This window comes from Oenanthe melanoleuca, chromosome 1, assembly GCF_029582105.1.
Source record: "Oenanthe melanoleuca isolate GR-GAL-2019-014 chromosome 1, OMel1.0, whole genome shotgun sequence".
In the NCBI taxonomy this organism is placed as follows: Eukaryota; Metazoa; Chordata; class Aves; order Passeriformes; family Muscicapidae; genus Oenanthe; species Oenanthe melanoleuca.
Window position 1 is genome coordinate 20,667,266 of NC_079333.1, and position 21,019 is coordinate 20,688,284.

The 21,019-nt window shown below is 47.8% G+C and overlaps 3 protein-coding genes across 3 annotated transcripts in view; 1 reads left to right on the forward strand and 2 right to left on the reverse strand.

The window, feature by feature from the left end:
* Window positions 1–224: 224 nt before the first annotated feature.
* LOC130248241 (collagen alpha-1(I) chain-like) lies at window positions 225–1,987 on the reverse strand. The gene is made up of 2 exons (XM_056481848.1): window positions 631–1,987; window positions 225–432 (listed from the first exon to the last, which is right to left on the reverse strand). Exon 1 carries the CDS (start codon window positions 1,985–1,987, stop codon window positions 758–760), a length of 1,230 nt encoding a protein of 409 aa, XP_056337823.1. The 3' UTR covers window positions 225–432; window positions 631–757.
* Window positions 1,384–15,601, forward strand: ATP1B1 (ATPase Na+/K+ transporting subunit beta 1). Its single transcript, XM_056501271.1, has 6 exons — window positions 1,384–1,721; window positions 4,160–4,288; window positions 10,797–10,952; window positions 11,458–11,642; window positions 13,499–13,579; window positions 14,188–15,601. The coding sequence occupies exons 1-6, from the start codon at window positions 1,622–1,624 to the stop codon at window positions 14,452–14,454; spliced, it is 918 nt and encodes a 305-aa protein (XP_056357246.1). The 5' UTR covers window positions 1,384–1,621; the 3' UTR covers window positions 14,455–15,601.
* NME7 (NME/NM23 family member 7) overlaps window positions 15,414–21,019 on the reverse strand; it is an 87,032-nt gene continuing 81,426 nt past the window's right edge. The window contains exon 12 of the mRNA XM_056501258.1: window positions 15,414–15,677. Within this exon, the coding sequence (XP_056357233.1) occupies window positions 15,645–15,677 (33 nt within the window). The 3' untranslated portion in view covers window positions 15,414–15,644. The remainder of the gene's footprint in view (window positions 15,678–21,019) is intronic.

The following is a 21,019-nucleotide window of genomic DNA, read 5'->3' on the forward strand; positions in this document are numbered from 1 at the left end:
GGCTTTGAGAAGTCTGGTTGCACGTCTAAAGCTAAGGAAGCCATCCTCAGCCACTGCCATGAATGGTGGTGTGAGTTTGAGGGTATCCGGCCTGCCTGGACCTTGAGAGGCTCCAGCAAAGTGAGGCTGAGAGGCCTAAAAATCAGATCCCTCAGTTGCTTCAGGGACTGGTTCAGGGTTGTAGCCATGGATCACTTGGAGAAGAATGCCCCATTACAACTTGTCCCCTAAATGATAGCTTTAATGACTTAGGAAGGGTATTTGATGATGGTGGCCAGACCACTTCTTCTTGAGACCTGAGAAGAGCATATTGAGTTTGGGCATTCCTTGATTCCAGGCTAGGTCATTCTTGCAGGGAACCACCAGAATGTGCACCTGCTGCGTAGCACCGTGGAAAAGCTCATGTTATGTGCATTCCTCGTGATTCCAGACCTTAAGAAAAAAAAAAAAAAAATAGGAAGATGGAGGTAAAGTTCAGAGAATGTATCAGTGGTTTAAGGGTAAGAAAATCTGTAGAATACAATATTGCTGACAGGAAGTTCACAGGTAAACAAACCAAGTATGCTTGCCTGTACAGATTTAATTTAACTGTCCTTTAATGGTGCCGGAGGACCAAGGCACACTGGTTACCTGTGATCACAGAGGTGTCCCTGCAGAGAACCCCCAGCCCCAGTCGGCCTGGCCAGGGGTGCGCTGCCGGCTGCCGGGTGTCCCCCGACCCCGAGGCGGCAGCGGCGCTTGAGCAGCGCCCTGAAGGTCACCTCGCAAGGGCGGTGGCGGCGGTAGCGTGTGTGAGTCCCGTCCCTCCCGCCAGAGGGGCGGGCAGGGGCTCCCCGGGGGAAGCGGGACCTGCCGTCCCCCGGGGCGCGGGGCCGGGACGGGAGCGCGGTTCGCGCTCATTATTCCGCAGCCGCGTTACAGGGGAGCCCGCCGGGGCGCCAGGGGCAGGAGCAGGGGAGGGACCGCGCTCAGCAGCGCCCGGCCGATCGTCTCTGCTGGGGGGAGCGGGCGGGGCGGGAATACCGAGAATACCGGGAACGGGCGGGCACGTGTGCGGGCCGGCGCGCGCACAGGTGTGCGGGATCGCGCACGGCGCGCCCGCAGCTGCGGCCGGGCAAAGGACGCGCGCCCCCGCGGGCGGGCACACGCACGCACCTGCCCGGCCCGGCGGGTCTGAGCCCCGCCGAGCAGCGGGCAGCCCACACCGACCCAACCCAACCCTCGGGTGCCGGTGCCGGTGCCGGTGCCGGTGCCGCAGCCCCCCGCCCCCTCCCTCCCTGGCGCTACCGCCGCCGGCGCGCCCCCGCCCGCCCCGCCCCGCCCCGCAGCGCTCCCCGGCCCGCATTGGCGGCGGCGCGGCCGGGGCGGAGCCCGCGCTGTATATGAAGGGGCGCCGCGCGGGGAGCGCGGCTGCTCCGTGCCCCGTGCGCTCCGCCGCGCTCCCCCGCCGCTCCCGCGTCCCCCCGGCCGCTCCCCCGCTCTGCCCCGCCGGGCCGGCGCCGCCGGGGCGGGCGCACCCACCCGCACCTTCCGGGGCCGCTCCGCCCGGCCGGCTCCTGCCCGCTCCGCCCGCCCGGGGCTCTAGGTCTCCGCACGCCGCTCGCCCACCCCGCCGCTCGCCATGGCCCGCGGGAAGGCCAAGGACGGTGACGGCAACTGGAAGAAATTCATCTGGAACTCGGAGAAGAAGGAGCTGCTGGGCCGCACCGGGGGCAGCTGGTGTGAGTGCGGGGCCGGGGGGCGGCGATGCGGCGGGCGCTGCAGCACGGCCCCGGCGCTCCGCCTCCGCCGGCGGCGGGGGGGCTGGGGCCGGGGCGGGGGAGGCAGGGTCGGGGTCCCCCCGCTTTCTGCCCTCGGGGTCCGCGGGGGCCGCCGAGCGCGGCTCCAGGTGGGTCCGGGGGTGAGGCGGGGTCGGGCCGACCTTGTGGAGGGCGCCTCGTCCTTGGGTCTCCTTCCTTTCCCGGTGGCTGGACCGGCCCGGGAGCATCGCCGTCGGGGGATCTTGACCTCCTACCTCTCATCTGCCTTAGACCTTACAGAGGCTTTTTCTATTTTTCTGTTTTCTCTGGCTAAATGAAACTAAGCGAGTTTTACTCCGCTGAGAAAGAGCGATTGACTTTTAATATCTCCGCAAGAAGGAAATGGCTCTATGTGCATTCCTCATAAAAGCTTATGATATATTCATTGGGCGCTGTATTCATAGGATTTAGCTTGAAGAGGCTTTTAATTTCTTTACGCAAATAGACAGCCTTCCAGTTGCTGCCAACCACAGCTGGTGTTGCCACCCTTGCGATGTTGAATTCAGCTCCTATTGTAATGGATCGGCCGGAGTGCCACATCCAGAGCCGGCAGCTCTGGAAGGCGGACTAGAGCAGGCTTCTGCCGTATCTTTACGTGAGCAGAATGGGGTTGTGCGTGCGCATGGAGAGGTATTTTCTGCTCCTGAGGCACCAGGCAACTGCGCAGTGCTTCAAACGCGGAGGCTGAACCAGGTCCTTCTCCCAGAGTGCCCGTACCTATCTGCCTAGGACTGATTTCCATTTGCTGAGTCGATCTGCAGGCTGATGAGCACATTCTTCTGTTATAAGCCTACCTGTTGCAAGAAGCTTTTTCCTTCAACCCTGTGGTGCTCCATTTCTAGACCCACTGTGTATTTTCTGAGACCTTGGAGTGGTTTTGACCTTTAAGGTGTCTTTGGCGTTTAGAGCATCCTGGCTGGGAACCTGATTAAATAAGCTACCTCCCAGCGTTTGCCTTTTGATGTTAAAAAACTCAAAGGCATTACGCTGCAGACAACAGCATTAGTGTTTGGTTTGTTACAACAGCACCTCCCATGACCGTGCTCTGGAAAAAATTTCCACACGTCCCTGACGTCACAGCCATTTGCTTTACGCTGCCTGGATACCAAAGAGTGCTTTAACTCCTGGAGCACCAGTTACTGCACCCAGCTCTGCCCTCCAGCCCTGGCTCCCTCCGGTGCACACGAGGAGGAGGATGGAGCGCCTTTCTGACAGTGTCCCTCAGCCTCTGCTTCTCTGGGTGGCCCTTCTGTTTGCCTGTCTTTCATAGACTTAGAACAACCAGAACGGCCAGTTTTCATTGTGAGGCTTCTCTAATGATGTAGGTCGTTTTTTTTTTAATGATGGAGCTGGGGAGTGAGAAGGAATAATATTTCCACCCACTACTTACTCCCCTTCCCTGGTAGCTCCTCATTTCAAGTCCTTCAAATAAACTATGTCTGTCTAGTTTGCCATTAGGTGAGGACATTGTGAGATCAAGCAGGCTCGCTCTCAAGTTGTCTTTGGCCTCTGTGTGTCCCTGCAGCCCGACACGCAATACAGTTGCTTGGCATGGGCTGGGCTGGCCTACCCTTGTGGGTGGCCTGGTGGTGCATAGTACAGCATGTTACCCTGCAGTTAATCAGTTCAGATAATCCTTGCAAACTGGTAATACCCCGAGCTGGGCTGCATCTCCAGACTCTTCTCCATTCTTCTCACTCCCTCCACAAGGTTATTCAGGATGTTCCCTTTAATTGGTATGAGCAGTGCCAGAGTGCTTTGTAGGCACACAAAGCTGGTAAATGTGCAGTATTTTGACACCTTAGGAATACTTTCCTACATTTGAGATGGAGTACTTAAGTTCATTGGGCCTGAACTCTCTTGGTTTTCTTTTTTTGGAGGCGATGGCCTGGATTACTAGAAGAGATCAGGCTTTACAATGGCTTGTAAATGCGAATGAAACATTTACTGTTACTGCTCCTGGAAACAGCTTTGAGTCCCAGAGCTGTGTGGAATAGTATCCTTCAAGCACACATGCTGTGGGGTGCTTGGACCACTGACAGTGTCGAGTGTGAGGGGCTGGGGCAGCCAAGGGATCCTTGAAGGTGTGGGGGAGCGTGGTGTAGACTTATATTTTATAAGCCCAAACCCTGATTCAAGGATTTCTAAGTTTTCAGGGGTCATGTTTCCCTACCACCAAACAACTGGAGCGCCTTACATTTCCTATCTGCATCAGGGCATAATCTCACTGTTAAACAGATGTTGTTGCAACATCTGAATTTTCTATGCTGTGCTCTTCCTTGCAAGTGGCAAAGGTTGGAAGCATTGTCCTGAAACGTGAGGGCTTGATTTGATTCCTCTTTGTTTGTTTTCTCTTGCAGTTAAGATCCTCCTCTTCTATGTCATCTTCTACGGCTGCCTGGCAGGTATATTCATCGGGACCATCCAAGTGATGTTGCTCACTGTCAGTGAATTTGAGCCCAAATACCAGGATCGAGTGGCACCTCCAGGTAACTGAACAGGAGGCCCGTGTTTGACTTTGTGAAAGCTGTTCTGGGAAGGCGGGGTTGGTTACTCACCTCAACAAGGAGGATGAAATAAGCGTGTCGTTGCTGCAACACATATTTGCAGGGGGTGGGTATGTTCCCAGCCTTCTGCATTAACAGTACAGGGGCTTGAAGACAATCCTGCTAGAATTAAAGATTGCATCACACAAAAAATGTCTCCTCTCTGAGAGGAACTTGAACCTAGTTTGGTTTTCCCTTCCCCTAAGCTGAAGTGATTGGGTGAGGTCAAAAGGCTTCACTTCTGGGAACGGGCTGTGTGAGTAAGCTGGGTTCAGTTTTTCTTCAGAACCACTGTGTTCACATGGGTAAGTGAAGAGATAAAATGCTGGCTCTATCTGTGGAAGTGGCATGCACAAGAGGAAAGGGGACAGTGACCGAAGTACCCTGTACTCTAGAGCCACTGTGGCACTCGCTAGTGGGAATTGCAGCTGACTGGCGTGGGAGGTGAAGGGAGGGTGGCTCTGGTGTGTGAGCTGTCCTCCCAGGCAGAAGGGATCCCTGCTCAGCACGGTGGCTCGGCAGGAGCGAGCCGTGCCGCAGGTCGCGCTCCGCCTGCCCGGCTGCGCTATCCGCTCCCGGAGCGCTGGGGGAGCTGCGCCACTGCTGCTTCCCACATTGCCAGTGACCTTGAGGCTGCCTGGCACTGGGCATCCTAACGATCCGGCTCCAGTTGCTCTGTAAAACAGTTCAGAAGCTTTTAATAACAGTGATATTTAAGTGACAATTGTGAGGCTGATGGCTTGCAGCTACACAAGTTGGCCCTGGTGCTGCTCTGTGTCTTGCAGCCCCACTGTCTGTAATGCTGTGCTGTGAATCCCTGCCCTAAACACAGGCAATGTCACCGTCACCAAATGGTGTTACAGCTCAGCTAAATCACCTTTTCCAGATAACTCCTTTTCTACCAGCATGCTTTAAGCACAGAACAGAGGCTGGAACTGCTGTTAGTGTGTTCGGCTTCTTCATGTACCACCACCGTGGCTGGGGTAAATGCTGTCTTAAGCACTGAAAGCAGCAATTTTAGTCTCTGCAGTGGACCCTGACATTTGCAGGAAGGACTGTCACTGGTATTGCCCAGAACCATTGGCTGCATCTGAAAAGCCAACATGGCTAATGCTGGGGTAGCTGTTACTCAATAATGTGCTTTTCCCCTTCATGAAATAATTAGTGAAGGCGCTCATGGATCTGGGGTCTCACTCAGATAGTCCTGATGTTCAGCCAGATGTCACATAATTACCCATTCTAGATAAACTGTTTGCTTTCTATGAAACAGCAGTTTGATTCCAATTTCAAAGCAACTCTGGTAAAATTTCTGTGAGATATTTTAGCCTACAGAGGACTTATTAATATCTTAATTGCATACTGCACCAGGAATTTAATTTCAAGACACTCTTGTAGTGTGTACTGCAGAAATCAAAATGGAGGAACAATGAAAAGGTTGTCAGGATCTTTTGTAATGAGCTTTCAGGATGTGAACTGAAAACAAGGGGAACAAAATCCAACTCCATGAATGCTTGAAGTGGGGAGCCAGTAAACAAGCGTTTTGAACCAAACTGCAATGGCATATACATAAAACTTCAAAGAAATAATTAGTATATAGTGCTGGGTTCTTTGCAGAACATCACTTGACAGCTCTTCCTACAGATGTGGACAAGCTGGTGTAGGCTGGCACTTAGAACATTCCTTGTCCTCTAGCACAGCAGCCGTGAAACTAAGTCCAAAATAGCCCTTTAATGCAGGCTGCCAGAGACACTGACAGGTAGTGAGTGGCTGCACTTCTGTTTGGGGGGTCAGCAATCCCTGTGTTCCCTGGCTGTGCAGGATTCTCCCCAGTGCTGCAAGTACAGCTGCTCTTCTGGCAATGATCACATGTATGGTGAGCATCGAACTTTCTGTGATCTGAGACACCTGCAGATAATGAACCATATAAAATAGGATATTGGGCAATTCTAATTCCTGGTTCTTGTGGGAAAATTTGTGAGCCAAGCAAGTATACTAGCTGCTTGATAAAGCCCTGGATTTTCTAGGGAGTCAGAAAAGCTGGTTTTATTCTTGTTCCAGTGCTCTGTCCTTCTTGGGCAAGTCCCTGTTTTGTCAGCCTTGAATGTTTTGAGAAAGGGAAAACTAGACTTGCCTTCAGGATTTGCAAGAGCAAATGCTGTAGGGGCTGCTATAATATCGTTCTTGTTCTGAAATACAACAGATTTCATAACAGCAACAGAACCTACAGGGTGTTGTATTGAGTTATTGACATGGGTATAACATTGAAAGCCATAAAGTGCTATTTTTGTAGGCAAGTGTCATTAATATGGTAAATGGTTTCTGCATTGAACACAACAAGGAATGTTATACAGGGCTTCAGGGCAAGCTGAGTATTGTACCTTTCCATTACACTTTTTTTTTTTCTTTCTTTTGTCTTGTGGTGGGGGAAGGGACAGTGCAGTTCACCTGCCTGTCCAGCCCTGCCATTGCGACAGCCCCAGCTCCCAGTTCCACGTGTGCAGGCTCAGGCTCTGCTTTGAACACAGAGGACTTACCCTGCTAATAGGGAAGGATGAAGATATTGCCTCTTAAGAAGCATCCCTAAAAAATAATGCTTAATTCTGCCCCTCCCCACCCCAATACAAATTGGGCTGTGTATCCTGCCATCTTGTGGTGTGCATCCTGTGGAACAGCATTCTGTCAGGGCCTGGCTGAGGGGCAGAGCTCACTGCAGCCTGAGGCAAAGCCTTGCAAGTGGCTGCTGGAAGGAAGGATCCCTGCTCCAGCCAGGGGATTTCAGTCACTGCTGGGCAGTGAGTGCGTCATGGAAAAGGTTCTTTGGTGTGTGTTCCCCACTTGGACAGCAGCAGCAAGGTGGCAGGAGGCTTCAAAGGAGTGTGTGCTGTGAAGTTGCACTGCTTTGCTTCTCTCATCTCAGCAGCACCTGTGCTTGGGAAATCTCACTATCAGCCTCCAGGATGTTACAGCCAAGCAGCTTTTGCAGAAGATTTGCACCTGCTTTTTGCAATTTGGGGATGAGGTTGACTGGAAGCTTGGAAGGACATTGTTCAATATGGTGGCTTCTAAAATCTATCCTCATGTAGTGAGCTGGGGGAGGGTGTAGTGATCAATCAATTTGTTGTTTGTGTCACCTCAGGAGTGTTCATACTCATTTGGAACAAAGGTTACGTGGTACTTGGAAATGAGCATGGTGTGATGGAGTCAGGGTGGTTACTATGGCCTTATACAGCTGATCCTAATAACAGGCCTGACTTCCCACTTTTAGTTTCTTCCTCTTTACCCGTAGGACACTTCTCCTGAAGTCTTGCTATTGCAGCTTAGAGTGATAAAATCTTTGTGGAAAATTGTTTTTTAAATGAACTTGAATAAATGGGGATTTTAATCTGCAGTGGCATTTTGGAAGTGGAACTGTAGCTGAAAAAAATCCAAACCAAATGACTTTATGTGGGTCTTGTTGGTGTTTGATGTCCTTGTATAGTCACAGCCAACAGAAGGTGGTGTCCATTACCAACTTGAGGCATTGCTCATCATTTATATGGACAATGTCAGCCAAGTGAAGATGAGAGTCTTATTTCCTAACAAGGCATTCTGAAGTGCCTGTTGCAGCAATTTTCTAATTTGTCAGTATTTTAGCAATGAGTTACTTGATCCTTTCCTGTGAAAAGGACAGCATTGCCACGTGACACCATGGTGCATCACTGTTGTAATAGCTTGAGATGCAGAGCTGTGTCATACAGGTTATAGTCTGAGGATGGGGAGAGGGTTCTTAGACTGCTGGCTATGAAAGCACCTGTGGGTTTGTTTCTTTTCCCCCACAGGACTTGCTCATGAAGGGCCAGTCACACACTTCCTTGGGTGTCTAGCAATACATTCCAGGTAGTACTGCAAGGGCTCAGCTTTTAAACATTTTTCTTGTCCCTACTTAAGTTCCCAAGTGGGGATGAGAGAATGTTCCAGAAAGGTTAGTGTTCTGCAGAGGTTACCTTCTGCCATCCTACAACATGCTTGGTTTTCCACATGAGCTTGCTCAAGGTTTCAGTGGTAGTGCTGCTCTGCTAACAGCACTGCAGCTTTTAGTTTGGCTCTGGGATGTACAGAAGGAAATGAACAAAGTTTACATGGTACTTGGAAATGAGCATGATGTGATGGAGTAAGAGTGGTTACTATGGCCATACAACTGTTCCTAATAATAAGCCTGGTCTAATATGGTTCATCCAACCACCTGGAAGTGCTGCCAGTTAGGCAGAAAACAGCCCAGCTTTGGCCACAGGTTACCTGGCAGGAGCAGTGGTTCCTTTGTGCTGGCTGCTGGAACAGCTGCTTGGTGGTACTGCCTGGACTTTGTGGCAGTTCTGTGGAGATGGGCAAGGCAGGGATGCTTAGGGATGGGAGTCTGTTCTCAGCCAAGTCACTTGTCTGATGGGTGGAGGGTTGGCATTGGACTGTACCTGTCAGTGGCCAGGCTCTCTTAGAGAGAGAACAGGGATATCTTCTACTGGGTGGCTTTTACAAACCACTGGGTTTATTGCTGACCTTCATGTCACCTTTGCCAGGCCTGTGTGAGTGCTGCATGTTACCTTGGCCAAAACAAGAAACAGATGGGGAGGTCCTGAGCAAAACTGGCTTCACTTGCCTGACTGGAATTTAACAGGCCTGGCCATGTTTTCTTGATTTTTTTTTTTTTTTTTTTTTTTTTTTTTTGTATTTATTGAATGGCATTTGAATGGCACACCTGTAACTTGAACTCTGGAAAAGGCAGACCTAGGAGAGGACACAAGGCCTGGTCTGCTTCTGCTGCAATTCCAGACAGCCACTTCAGGTGACTGAGTCTATGCTTCCCAGCTGAGTGGTAACATGAGAAGAGCTTGGCAGGATGGGATTGGAGTCCCTTACTAAAATGGAAACTGGCATACTTATTCTATATATAACTGTTTGTGAAGCAAGAAAATGAGTAATTGCTCAGGTTGAAAGCCACTGACTTTGGAGGGTAGGATGCCATTCTGCTAGAGGAATAGCAAATTGCTTCTAAACTTGTAAATTCAACCCAGTCCATTTGTACCAGAGGGATTTTTGAGCAGTTGAAGCTGCTTCAGGAATAAAACTTGAAACACCCAAGCTCCTTTCTGGACTTCCCACAACCTTTGGTGACCAGGACCTGTGTTTAGGGGAACAAAGCTTATCTTTGTCCTAGGTTACAAATTCAAAGTTAGTGGGTAGTGGCAGGGGGATGGGGGAGTGGTGAGTTGGTTTGAGGAGGGACTGAGTAGAACCACTCAAGTGGCTTTGGAAAAATTGCTGGAGTCACAAGCTCTTGTGGTTTGGGGCCAGGCAGCTAAGCTGCCTGAGTTTTGCACCAGAGGAGCTTCTTGGCAATAGGCCTGTTCTGAAAGCTGTCAAAGCAAATGCTGCTCCCCTGCTCCTTTTCTTGATCTTGCTAAAATGAAGATGACAAGCTGAACTGAAGTCAAGACCTCAATAATTACAGTGGCTACCACAAAAGCAGCATGAACTCGGTTCCCATTACTTAAAAGAAAGTGTTAGTCATGCATCAATACTTTCAATTAAAATGTGACCTAAACATTTCATAGGAGCAACTATTTCCAAGTTCCACAACAAAGAGCAGAAGAGTCAGTGCTTTTCATTACCTGTAGGCATGTGTTGTTTATAGTCTTTTCTCTTCTCCATGCATTACTGTCATTATAGTCTAAATCTGAGCTGGTTATCACAGCCCAGAATCTGTAGAGTCTTTCAAACAACTCTTCTGTGTGGTGGCATTTCCTACTCACCTACTTGGTGATGAACTGCTGATAAGAGAGCTCAGAAGATGAGTTTTACAGTCAGAAATACCCAATTAGGCAGTGAAAAGAGAGGAGGCAGTGAGTGCTTAGGCAGCTGAATTTGCTAAGGGAGAAAATGTCTCCTGCCCTGCATCCTACAAGAGGGACACACAAAGGCCACGTGGATTCCAGCTGGCAGAGCATGACAGGACTTGGGAAACCTCTCTTGTCTTTTTTTGCAGGAGTTCACGAGTGGACAGCTGTGCTGTATCCTAAACACAGTGTTTGCAGACACTGAAGGCAGCCTGTTAGGGATACTTGTGTTCTATGTGGTTGGTCTCACACACAGCTTCCCTTCTGTCCGTGAGGAGGAGGCAGAAGTGCACAGTGGACCTGTGGCTGGCTGTTTTTCTTGAAGAAGCCTTGACTTGTAGTCTCACTTCTCCATTTTCTGATTTTTGTCTTTTTACCTGACACAAACACTGTGATAAATATTTAAGACTCTTGTTGGAAAGAGGAGAGCCTCTCCTCCAGTGAGCTTAAGCTGTTTTGTCAAAGTTAATAAGTCTGAAAAATAGAGATTATTATTATTAGGAGATATGTTCTTAGTATTGCCTGGAGGCTGTGCAGTTCTGAGGTGTACTTAGTGTTTTCTTCTGATTTGATTTTCTTAGGACTGACTCAAGTCCCCCAGGTTCAAAAGACAGAAATTGCCTTTACTGCCTCTGACCCCAGAAGTTATGAACCCTATGTGAGGAACCTTGATAATTTCTTAAGGGACTACAGTGCAGAGCAACAAACTGAGAACATCGTGTTTCAGGACTGTGGAGGTAAGTCTCAATTGTTTCCTACAGCTGAGGGCTCTGAGTGATGCCTGTCAGGTCCACCAGAAGCTGAGGTTGAGCAGTGGTGGTCTTGGCCTTCAGCTGTTCAGCAGCATGTTGGTTAACTAATTGCTCACTAATTCTGTTTGGGCCATATTTAGCAGCTTATTACTGTAGGGTTGGGAACCCCCACATTTCAGTTGGAGAACACTGCAGCTGAGTCTGAAGCTTATGGCACTGACCTTATTCTCTCTGAAAGCCACAGGGGTTTTACTGATAACTTTGCTAAAGCCAGTGCTGGTCCTCTTCATGCTATGCAGTCAAACATCTGGGAGGTGCTAACCTTTAATAGGTTATTTGTAATCATGTGAATGAGACTCTTGCCTCATAAAATCTCTGTATCAAACCTGAGGGGACCCTACTTGTAAAACTGTTCAGAAAAAATTAGTCTCTGAGCCAGGTGACTCTGGAAGAAATCTCATGGTTGTGTTTTCCTTCCCTGCCATGACAGACATACCTACTGAATACAAAGAGAGAGGACCATACAATGATGCCCAGGGCCAGAAGAAGGTCTGCAAATTCAAACGTGAATGGCTGGAAAATTGTTCTGGATTAAATGATCCCACCTATGGGTACAAGGATGGCAAACCATGCATCCTTGTCAAGCTCAACAGAATTATTGGCTTCAAACCTCAGGCAAGTATCTCTCTTCCCTTTCTAGCAGAAGCTGCTGATCAGGAGGAGGGGTTGGCTGCAGATTTGCTGTGCCTGTTTTTTGATCTCTGGAAAGAAATAAGTATTAAATCCTTTCTGCAGAGGATAAATTGTGAGACAGTTTGAACAATTTGCTTTAAAAATGCATTTGATTAAAAAGCAGTGAAAGTTGTGCACTGCAAATTGGTAACAAGTAGCAGTGAACCTCACAGTGCAACCTCCTGGTTATTTATCTGGTAGCTCCTGAGCCTGCTATTGGAGTTGCTATAAAGGGGTTTTTTCCAAATATAAATTCCATTTAAAATTCCTGTATGCTTCCATGGGACCATCCCAGACCAACTCTGTCTGTAGAAACATCAATACATTTTGTCATTCCCTGATCCACTCCATTTTTTATCTCAGGCAGTGTAGTCTTGTCTGCCTTGCTAAAACTGCTTAATTAAATGATGAAAGCTAATATTAAATACCAGAGTGAAACACAGGCTCTAAAGAGTAAACTACATTTGAAAGTCAGGCACAGCTGTAAGAAAGGTGAGGAGGTCTTTAGTTAATTTAATGTAATTTTCCAGAGGCTGTAGGATATCTCTGCCATCTGGTTGCTCTGTCCTTCACCCAAAAGCAAGTTTGTAGCAATGCTGAAGGGTGTTAATCTAGACATTCATGGTTTTTCCTTCTGTTTTTATCCCCAACACATGAAAATGCTAAAAATTTCTTTAAGAATTCAGTGGCAAAACACGTGCTGTTGAATAAGGTGATGTGCAAAACCTGCCACTCCATCTTGTGGATGGAGAGCAGTGCAAATGGTGTTCTATGCCACTTTCACTCCCATCTGCCAGGGCACTTGAGGATGAGAAATGGCACTAACAAGTCCTGAGGAATGCTTTCCTTCAAAGGGAGCTTGTCCTGTGCTAAAGAAATGAGCAAACTTTTGTTTTATCTGATGCGTGGTGGAAGCATTTTAGGAGAATATACTGTGGTGGCTGTGGGGTGACATGAGATGTGTGTGTTTGATGACTGGGAAAGAGAAGGGTTTGGTGTGTTCCTCCCTTTGTTTTGCCATGGAGCTCTGGAGACCTCCAGACTGCGTTAGACAGCAGGGTCTTGTCACGAAATGACTTTGCGTGTTTCATTTAGAAACAATGCATCCAGGCAGTATTTATTTTGGTTCCACACTCCAGCAGAGACCCCATGGTTCCTGCATTGGGAAAAGTGTTTGTAAAGCAGATCTGAAACTGCAATGTTGTCATGCAATACTGCTGCCCTTTAAAAGACCAAAGACCAGCTGGGTTAATGGTTGGACTATGAGAGTTGGCACTCACACCTTTCTCTGATATACCCAGAGCTTTTGTCCTTCCTTGTTGGTGGTGCTGAAGTTCAGCAGTGTCAGGGTGAGGCTGCCACATTTTGTTCTTCCCTGTGCATTTCCAGTCCTGATTGCACACACCTGGCAGGCAGGTGGCAAATCCTGCAACAGTGCAATCTTGCCACTGCCTGAGCTTGCAAAAACAAGTCCCACTAGCTACAGACACTCTGCCATGAAATGCTTTCCCCAGGGACACCATGGAACTAAACCCAGCCTGACCTGCTTGTATCCACAGCAGGTGAAGCTGAAGAACAGCCAGCAGTTCTGCTTGGGTCAAGTTCCCCTGCTTCCAGTTGTGTTACACTACTTGTCTGTCCCAAGAACCACTGAGAGCTGTTGCCTCTGATCTGTGCTTAGAAGGGATTCCAGTTAATGGTGTGTGTTCAGTACTGTTGATCTTTGTTGCTGCAAAGGTGCTCCAGTCTGCAGAGGAATGTCCAGTGTGTAACATCCCCTTGTTCTGCATCTCTTCTAGGCTCCAGTCAATGAAAGCCTCCCTCCTGAGGTTATGGCAAAATACAACCCAAATCTCATCCCCGTCCACTGCGTTGCCAAGGTAAGCTGAAATGCGACAGAGCAGAGTTGGGAAGCTGCAGGGGATGACTAAGCCTTTGTCCAGGTGTAGTTACCTCCCTGCCTGCCTTTGCATAGACAAATGGGGTAGTTCTTACTTGGGATATCTCACCCTCAGGAACAGAAGTTTCTCAAAGCCCCACTGATGATGAGTTAGTGCTGCTCTCACAGTGTGGGGTAAAACCAGGGCAAGATAGTTAAAGGTATCTTCAAAAGTAGCCACTTGGCTTCGAAGTGCTGTGCTGGAGCCAAAAAAAAAAAGGCCTCCAGGGAAGATATTTCATACTTGGCAGGTGTAAAGCAGCTGAGAAACAGCAAAGTTTTTGTAGCCAAAGTCTCTGCAACTGTACCACAGGAGGCTCTGGTGGTTTCTAACTGTGTAAAGTGGCTGAGGCTTTAAATGAAGCAGAGCCCTTGTCGTGGCTGGGAGATGCTGTTTGTGTGCTGACCAGGCAGCTCTTGTGCTGTCACGGTGGGGACCAGCGCTGAGCAAGCAGGAGGTCACCATCTGAAATCAGCTGCTGCTGCAGCCAAGGGCTGCCAAAGGCAGAGTTTGGTTGTCACTGGTTGTGCCTCCTGTTGCCCCTGCAGCGAGAGGAGGACGCAGACAAGATCGGCACGGTGGAGTACTATGGGATGGGCGGCTACCCCGGCTTCGGGCTGCAGTACTACCCCTACTACGGGAAGCTGCTGCAGCCGCGGTACCTGCAGCCGCTGGTGGCCGTGCAGTTCACCAACCTGACCTACGACATGGAGGTGCGCGTGGAGTGCAGGGCCTACGGGCAGAACATCGTCTACAGCGACAAGGACCGCTTCCAGGGACGCTTTGATATTAAATTCGACATAAAAAGCAGCTGATTGTAAGCACAACTCTCTTCCTCCCCCCTCCTCCTCCTAGCCATTTAAAAAGGTTAAAAAAAAAAAAAAAAGAACAAAAAAGAAAACCTACTAGTCTTGAACAAACTGTCATACGTATGGGACCTACACGTAATCTATATGCTTTACACTAGCTTTCTGCATTTACTAGGTTAGAATGTAAACAAAGTGTAGCAATAGCGACAAATATTTATTCTACTGTAAATGACAAAAGAAAACAAAATTGAGCCTTGGGACATGCCCATTTTTACTGTAAATTATGATTCCATAACTGACTTGTAGTAAGCAGTGTTTCTGGCCCCTAAGTATTGCTGCCTTGTGTATTTTATTTAGTGTACAGTACTATAGGTGCATACTCTGGTCATTTTTCAAGCCATGTATTGTATCTGTTTTCTACTTCTTGTGAGCAAAGACTTTTGCTGTCCAAGGTGTAAATACTCAATGGGACTAGAACTGGCATGAAACTTCTCATTATTTTGTTCCTTTTCAAAGAAAGGCCCACCTGTGAGACGATATTTAACAGCACTCCATAAGGCTTCTGGCTTTTCTGTGGTGTTAGGGTATTTTATTTGGAGGGGTGGCAGGGAAACTAACTTAAGTGAAGTTAAAGAGAATAGGTGATTGTGTACTGTGCTTTGTAGCGAATGCTGTCTCTCTCTCTCCACCTCTTCCCTTATCCTCCAGTATGTTGTGTGAGAGACTGGGTCAGGCTATCACTCTCCTCAGTGATAGGCATAACTCTTTGCTTTGTATATTTTCTTTTTTCTTTTTTTCTTTTTTTTTTTTTTTTTCCTGCTGAAGGCATCGCACACTGTGGTGCTAATGTCTTTATTGAATGTTTTAGCCATTTTCATGGTGGAAGAATTTTATATTTATGCAGTTGTACAATTTTATTTTTTCTGCAAGAAAGTGTAATGTATGAAATAAACCAAAGTCACATGTTTGAAAATAAATCTTTATTTTAAACTTTATAAAAGCAATGCAGTACCCCATAGAATGGTGTTAAATGTTGTCTAAAGTGCAAAACTCTATGTTCTAACATGTAATAATAGCCAGGAGTACAGTGCTCTTGTTGATCTTGTATTTCAGTCAGGTTGAAACATTGGACAAATAAATGAATGAACACACAGTTCTGTGTATGTGTTTGTTGCAGTGGGTGAGGATGGAGCCTGTTAATTGTCCAGAATCTTGAAGAAGTACTGCACCTATTACAAACAGAAAATGCATCTTTATCATTCTCAGACAATCTCAGCACAAGGGAGTTGAAACTCTTGAAGCATTTAAAATACAGAGCTGTTTGTTATCCATCAGTGCTGGTATCTATTAGTTATGTGTTTTCCCCTCTCCCTACCCCGGATGAGAGGCTGCTGCAGCAGCCAGAAAGCCACAAGAGTTTCAGGGCAGCCAGTTGCTCTGTGTTGCTGCTGGGCTGGTGGCCAGGGCAAAGGCTGGATAGGCTGAGCCTGCTGGGGCTGCTCAGATATGTCAAAACTGGCAGCTGGCTTTGTGCAGGAGTCAAGCTTGCTTTGTGCTGCACGAAGCAGATTACCAGGAAGAATTTCTCCATGTAAAGTGACAAAACAGGACTATTCTAGAGCAAGTGCATGATAAAGACTTCCTAATTGGAAAACACAATCCTGGAAAAGCAAGATGCTAAACCCTTTGCCATATGCTAGAAGGAAAAGTGTGGTTATGGTACACTGTGGTGGTTAGTGCACCCATTTAGCTGTTCCATTTTGTTCCCAAGGAGCAGGTGCCAGCAGAAATCACACCTTCAGCTCTTTGTTTTGCTGCTGTATGTTTATAGCAAAATTTAAAAAGCTGTGATAACAGCCCTAAAATACTCCCTAATAAAAGTTCCACCTGAAAAAAGAACTGCAGGAAAGTAGAGCCATTTTGGCTCCCAATTGATGGGTTCCTACTGCTACCATTTTGGGTGGGGAGTGGGGATGTTATTGCATGGCTCAAAGTTTGGTAGGATCAACTGCCCCTACAATTCAGTTCCTAGGTGAACAGTCTGACAATTTAAACAAACAAAACAACACAACAAGAACCCCAAACCAACCAACCAACAAACAAAAAAAATTCCCAATTTTTATTTGGATAAGACCCCACTACTGATTAGGTACTTCACCGCTTTTTAATTCTCTATGTGAGTGCAGAGTCCAAGCATGACCTATGAATAAGGATTCTGGCTTATTGCAGAGGTTGGGATGACCATTGTGGAAAACTTAAGGTGCTTGTGTTCGCTTCAGTGAGCAAAAGGGCTCATGTAACATACTCCTAGGAACTGCATATGAAATTAGACAAAACCAAACCTTTATCCAACATCCCCGCCCCACTCACTTTATCGTCCCACATCAATGAAAGCAGAATGGCTGCTCAGATCACTAATTAACCAGGCAGGAAGGGCAGTAGCTACCCCAGCCACATGCCCTGCAGCTGCCCACTGAAAAGACCCACCTGGTTCCAGGCTTCAGGACAACTCTGCTACCAAAGGACCACATCCCCACGCCCCCAAAAGAAACACCCTTCTCAAACGTGTCACCTTCCCCCATTAGAAATGCTGCTGTAATTTGTCAGACCTACTAGCAATACAGCACTAGAATTGCTAGAAGACTTCAGGATGGTTAAAAATATTCCCAAACAACAAAAGTCCAAGAAAACCTCACCCCACCCCACCACAAGTAGGTGTAGACTCTCGGCTGGGCATCCATTGGGCTCACCCAGTGGCACCAATGCTTTGGATACACAACTGCCTTGATATCAAAATGACCTTTCACAAGTGGCACTGACACAGCCTCACTGGGCTGGGGCTGGTCAACAGCCCTGGGGGAAGAGGGACTGCAGGCAGGGTAAGGGCCTCAAAACGTGACATTTCACCAACTCAAAAATGTGCACTGCCTTCAAGATTCTTTATTTTAATCTGTTCTATCCACTCTCCTCAGGAAGCCATCGCTTTCCTTACTGCCTAATAGGACATTACATTATAAACTGCCAGTCTGAACATGCTGTTCTTTCTGCCAGATTGACTCAGCATAGTTAAGTATAATTGTAGCCATTAAAGTGAATTTTACCTCCCTTCTTGTTATACGGGACACCTGCATTTCATAAGAGAGACACACAAAGCACTAGTGAAATAAAAAGCAGAGAGATACACACATATATTTAACAACACAAGCCTTTAAGGCTGTGTCTGCACAAACACTTGCACTAACACACACCAGCCATCGATTTTACAGCTCTGAGCACTGGCACTTCTGTTCCCAGCTTGGCCAGGTATCCAGCACAGGCCAGGCACAGCCCTCGGTGTGGGCAGGGAGCTGTGCCAAGAGCAAAGAAAAAGGCCAGGTGCAATGGAATCTGCTTCTTCCTAGATAATAACTCTGTGTCCAGCCTCAGCCTGGGGTGCTGATACAACTGCTGCCACCATAGGCCCCGTTTCCCTGCCATGGAGCAAGTCTAATTGAGCTGAGTCAACTCCCACCCCTGCCTGGGCTGCCTCAGCTGGAGCCCCATGGCCACCCCTGGGATTTAAGTACTGATCCACCCCTGCAGCACACACTGACACAGGTGAATGCTGGCCCTGCCCAATGCCTGCTCACTTGCCACTAGCAACAAAAGGATTTCTGCTATTTTAGTGTCCAAAGGCCCCTTGATTGTGTGCAACAAATTTTCCAGGCTGGGCTGAACAACCTCAGTTTACACATAACCTGTGCAAAACCTCCTCAATTAGCTTATATTGGATTGTTCAATATCCTCACATACTGTACTGGCAAGGCTCAGACATCAGAACAAGTACCACTACATTTCATATACACTGTGCAAAACCAGGTGCCTGTATGCTCTCTTTGTGTATAATTATCTTTATGTGGGTCAGCTGCACCCAGTTCCCAGTAAAACCAGTTAAGAGCTGGCATATCTGTGGTATGCAGACAAGATCCTTCTCTCTAAGAAGCTCACTCTCAGAAGCATGGCAGTGCTGGACAAGAACCACCAGAACTCAGTTACCCATCCCATGACCACAGGTATGGTGTTATGAGAAGAATCAAGACCTCAGAAGAATCAAGATTTCAGTACTACCAAGAGATTTTGGGCACCCCCACTTATGAGGAGACACCTTGAAGAACCCCCATTCTCAAAGCACCAGGTCCTTTCCCAGGGGGATGCAGGACTTGGTGACAACTTGCATCAAGCATCTGGATGAGGGTGAAATACTGCAAAATACTCTGTATTTTTGGAAATACAGTTCCTCTCTTTCCCAAGGTCTGATTATAGTCCAAAACACAGAAAGGGGAGCTGTGCCAGTACAAAACATTTGAACAAGCCTCACATTTGACCAAGGGCAAGGTCAGCCTCTCTGAACCAAGCACACCTCTGATCTTTAGAGGATCCAAGACAGAGCACAAATCTACACCGGGAGCTGATCTGAAACCAACCAAACACATTTCACATATGCCACCCAAATGCCTTTCTAATGATGCTAACATTCAGGTGCACTCACTGTCTCCCAGGGATGAGACAGATTTAATATAACATCAGTACTCCCCCTGCAGATCCCAGGAACCATCTACCTGCTTTGCAGCATGCAGCTCTGCCCTCCCTAGCTCCTGTTCAGGGACAAATAGCAATAATGCTCAGGAAGTAGCAACGGGTGAATAACTGTGACCTTCTGGCTCTGACCCCATAAACTGCTTCACTGAGGAGGAGCTGAGAGCTGCTTCAGTTTCATGAACTTTTGCTTCAGTCACACTCACTCCCCGTAAAACTCATGTTAATGAAGTTGGCTGCTCACTCTGAGCATTTCCACACATTACCACAAAGTTTCAGGAGCTAATACAGCAGGCAATAACAAAATCCAGTCTAATGCCCTGGCTGAGCAGAGGCAAGTGTCAGCTGAAAAAAGTGTGCCCTAAGAGCATGGAAAGGCCAGGCAAAATTGTAAAGAGGGAAGCAGATCAAGTGAGACAGCCAGTTTTTCAAGGGAGAGCAAAAGATCCTGGTATTAACAGAGGGCCCTGCGCAGGCACAAAGTGTGCTGAAGATTCCAAGTGTAAGGCACTTACAATTTAACATCCCTTCTCTCCAGAAAACACCACAAACAGCAGTGCTGATGGAAGGTGCCTGCTGAGCAGTTTTGGAGTCAGAGCTTTTGTCTACAGGCCAGACCCAGGCTCACCTTGGGCTGTAGCAGCGCTCCACACAGGTAGAACTACAGCCTCAAAGAGACCCTGGCTTTGAAAGGGTACCTCAACTCTCATTCCCCTTGCTCCACTGGGCTGGCAGATTTTGGTGAGACTCTGTTAGTCTCTTTCATGGCAGAAGCCAGGGGGCTGACAGGTGACACACTAGCAAGATAAGGGCTGGGTTCACAGATTCACTTCTCATCCATCACCAGAAAAGTGACAGTAATTTTCAGTCCTTCCTCATCTCTGCAGAACCAAAACTAGCAGTTGAGAGATGGAAGCCTTTCCCATCCCTGTATCCACTTAGAGCCTGTCAAGAATCTTGGTGCCCTCCACGCAGTTAGACAGACACTCACCAGCACCCTCTCCCCAAAACCACCACAACACTACTTCTACTTCTTATTTAGTTCTACTTCTTATTTAGTAGCATCTTTGGTCACCAACAGAACACATCAATGGCTTGGTAGAGCTACTGGAATGAAATAAAGTGTAAGATCCCATCCCCCATCAGATGTGATAAGCTCCAATATGATACTGCTTTTCTGAGGATTGCAAGCAACTCACTGTCTCTGCACTTCACACTTATCTTGAGGGACACTTGCTTGCCTGCCTCACAGACAGGAGTTGCTGTGGAGGTCTTGCAGGATGCCCTTGAAGCAGCAAGCTGAGGTGAGACAAGACACCATAAGCGCACCACAGGGGTCAGTGCAAGCTGCAAACATCACAAGCACAGGATAAAAACACTGGAAAGGGTCCCTGCTGCTCGTACCTGCAGTATCTGAGTAAAGCAGGTTTGGATGTGTTCATACAAGCCACAGGCCTTGCCAATGCTGAGCAAAGTCTCTCCAGCCTGCTCATGGAGCACTGACAGTCATGGTCCTCACGAGCTACAGGTTATGGCCAAGAGGGGAAGAAGTGATCATAGAAACAAGAACATGATTTCCAGCCCCATTATAGATTAAAGCGAGGATGGTAGCAGCAAACAAATAAATAAAGTAGAAGGCACCCAGCATTTAAAGGCATTCCTGAGCAACCCTGATGTTCAGCAGATTATTTGTGCAGGAGACCCAGTAGGCTACATATGGCAAGTGTTAAAATTACAAAGATGAGGGAGCAACAAAATATCCTAAAAGAAACTACCAATCAAAGGCACCACTAGCAAGGTGCGCTGACAGGAAACATTCCACCAAATTAATGGCAAAAATTCCCCAAGCCTAGTGCTCAAAGAACTTTCTGAGAGATGTCACTGAATCTAGAAAGCCTCATTTCCCTGTGGAATGGATCAGTGTTAAAGGGCCAAGAGTTTGTTTCAAGTCTCATCAGCTTTCAGTGATTTCAACACTGCTGCTGAGCACCGAACC

What these genes read in the sequence shown, in the direction of transcription:
- ATP1B1 (XM_056501271.1), top strand. Translation starts at nt 1,622, where the DNA reads ATGGCCCGCGGGAAGGCCAAGGACGGTGACGGCAACTGGAAGAAATTC. An exon ending in GGATCGAGTGGCACCTCCAG is followed by an intron (nt 4,289 to 10,796) that starts GTAACTGAACAG and finishes TGATTTTCTTAG; the next exon opens with GACTGACTCAAGTCCCCCAG. An exon ending in CGTGTTTCAGGACTGTGGAG is followed by an intron (nt 10,953 to 11,457) that starts GTAAGTCTCAAT and finishes CTGCCATGACAG; the next exon opens with ACATACCTACTGAATACAAA.
- LOC130248241 (XM_056481848.1), bottom strand. Translation starts at nt 1,987, where the DNA reads ATGCTCCCGGGCCGGTCCAGCCACCGGGAAAGGAAGGAGACCCAAGGA.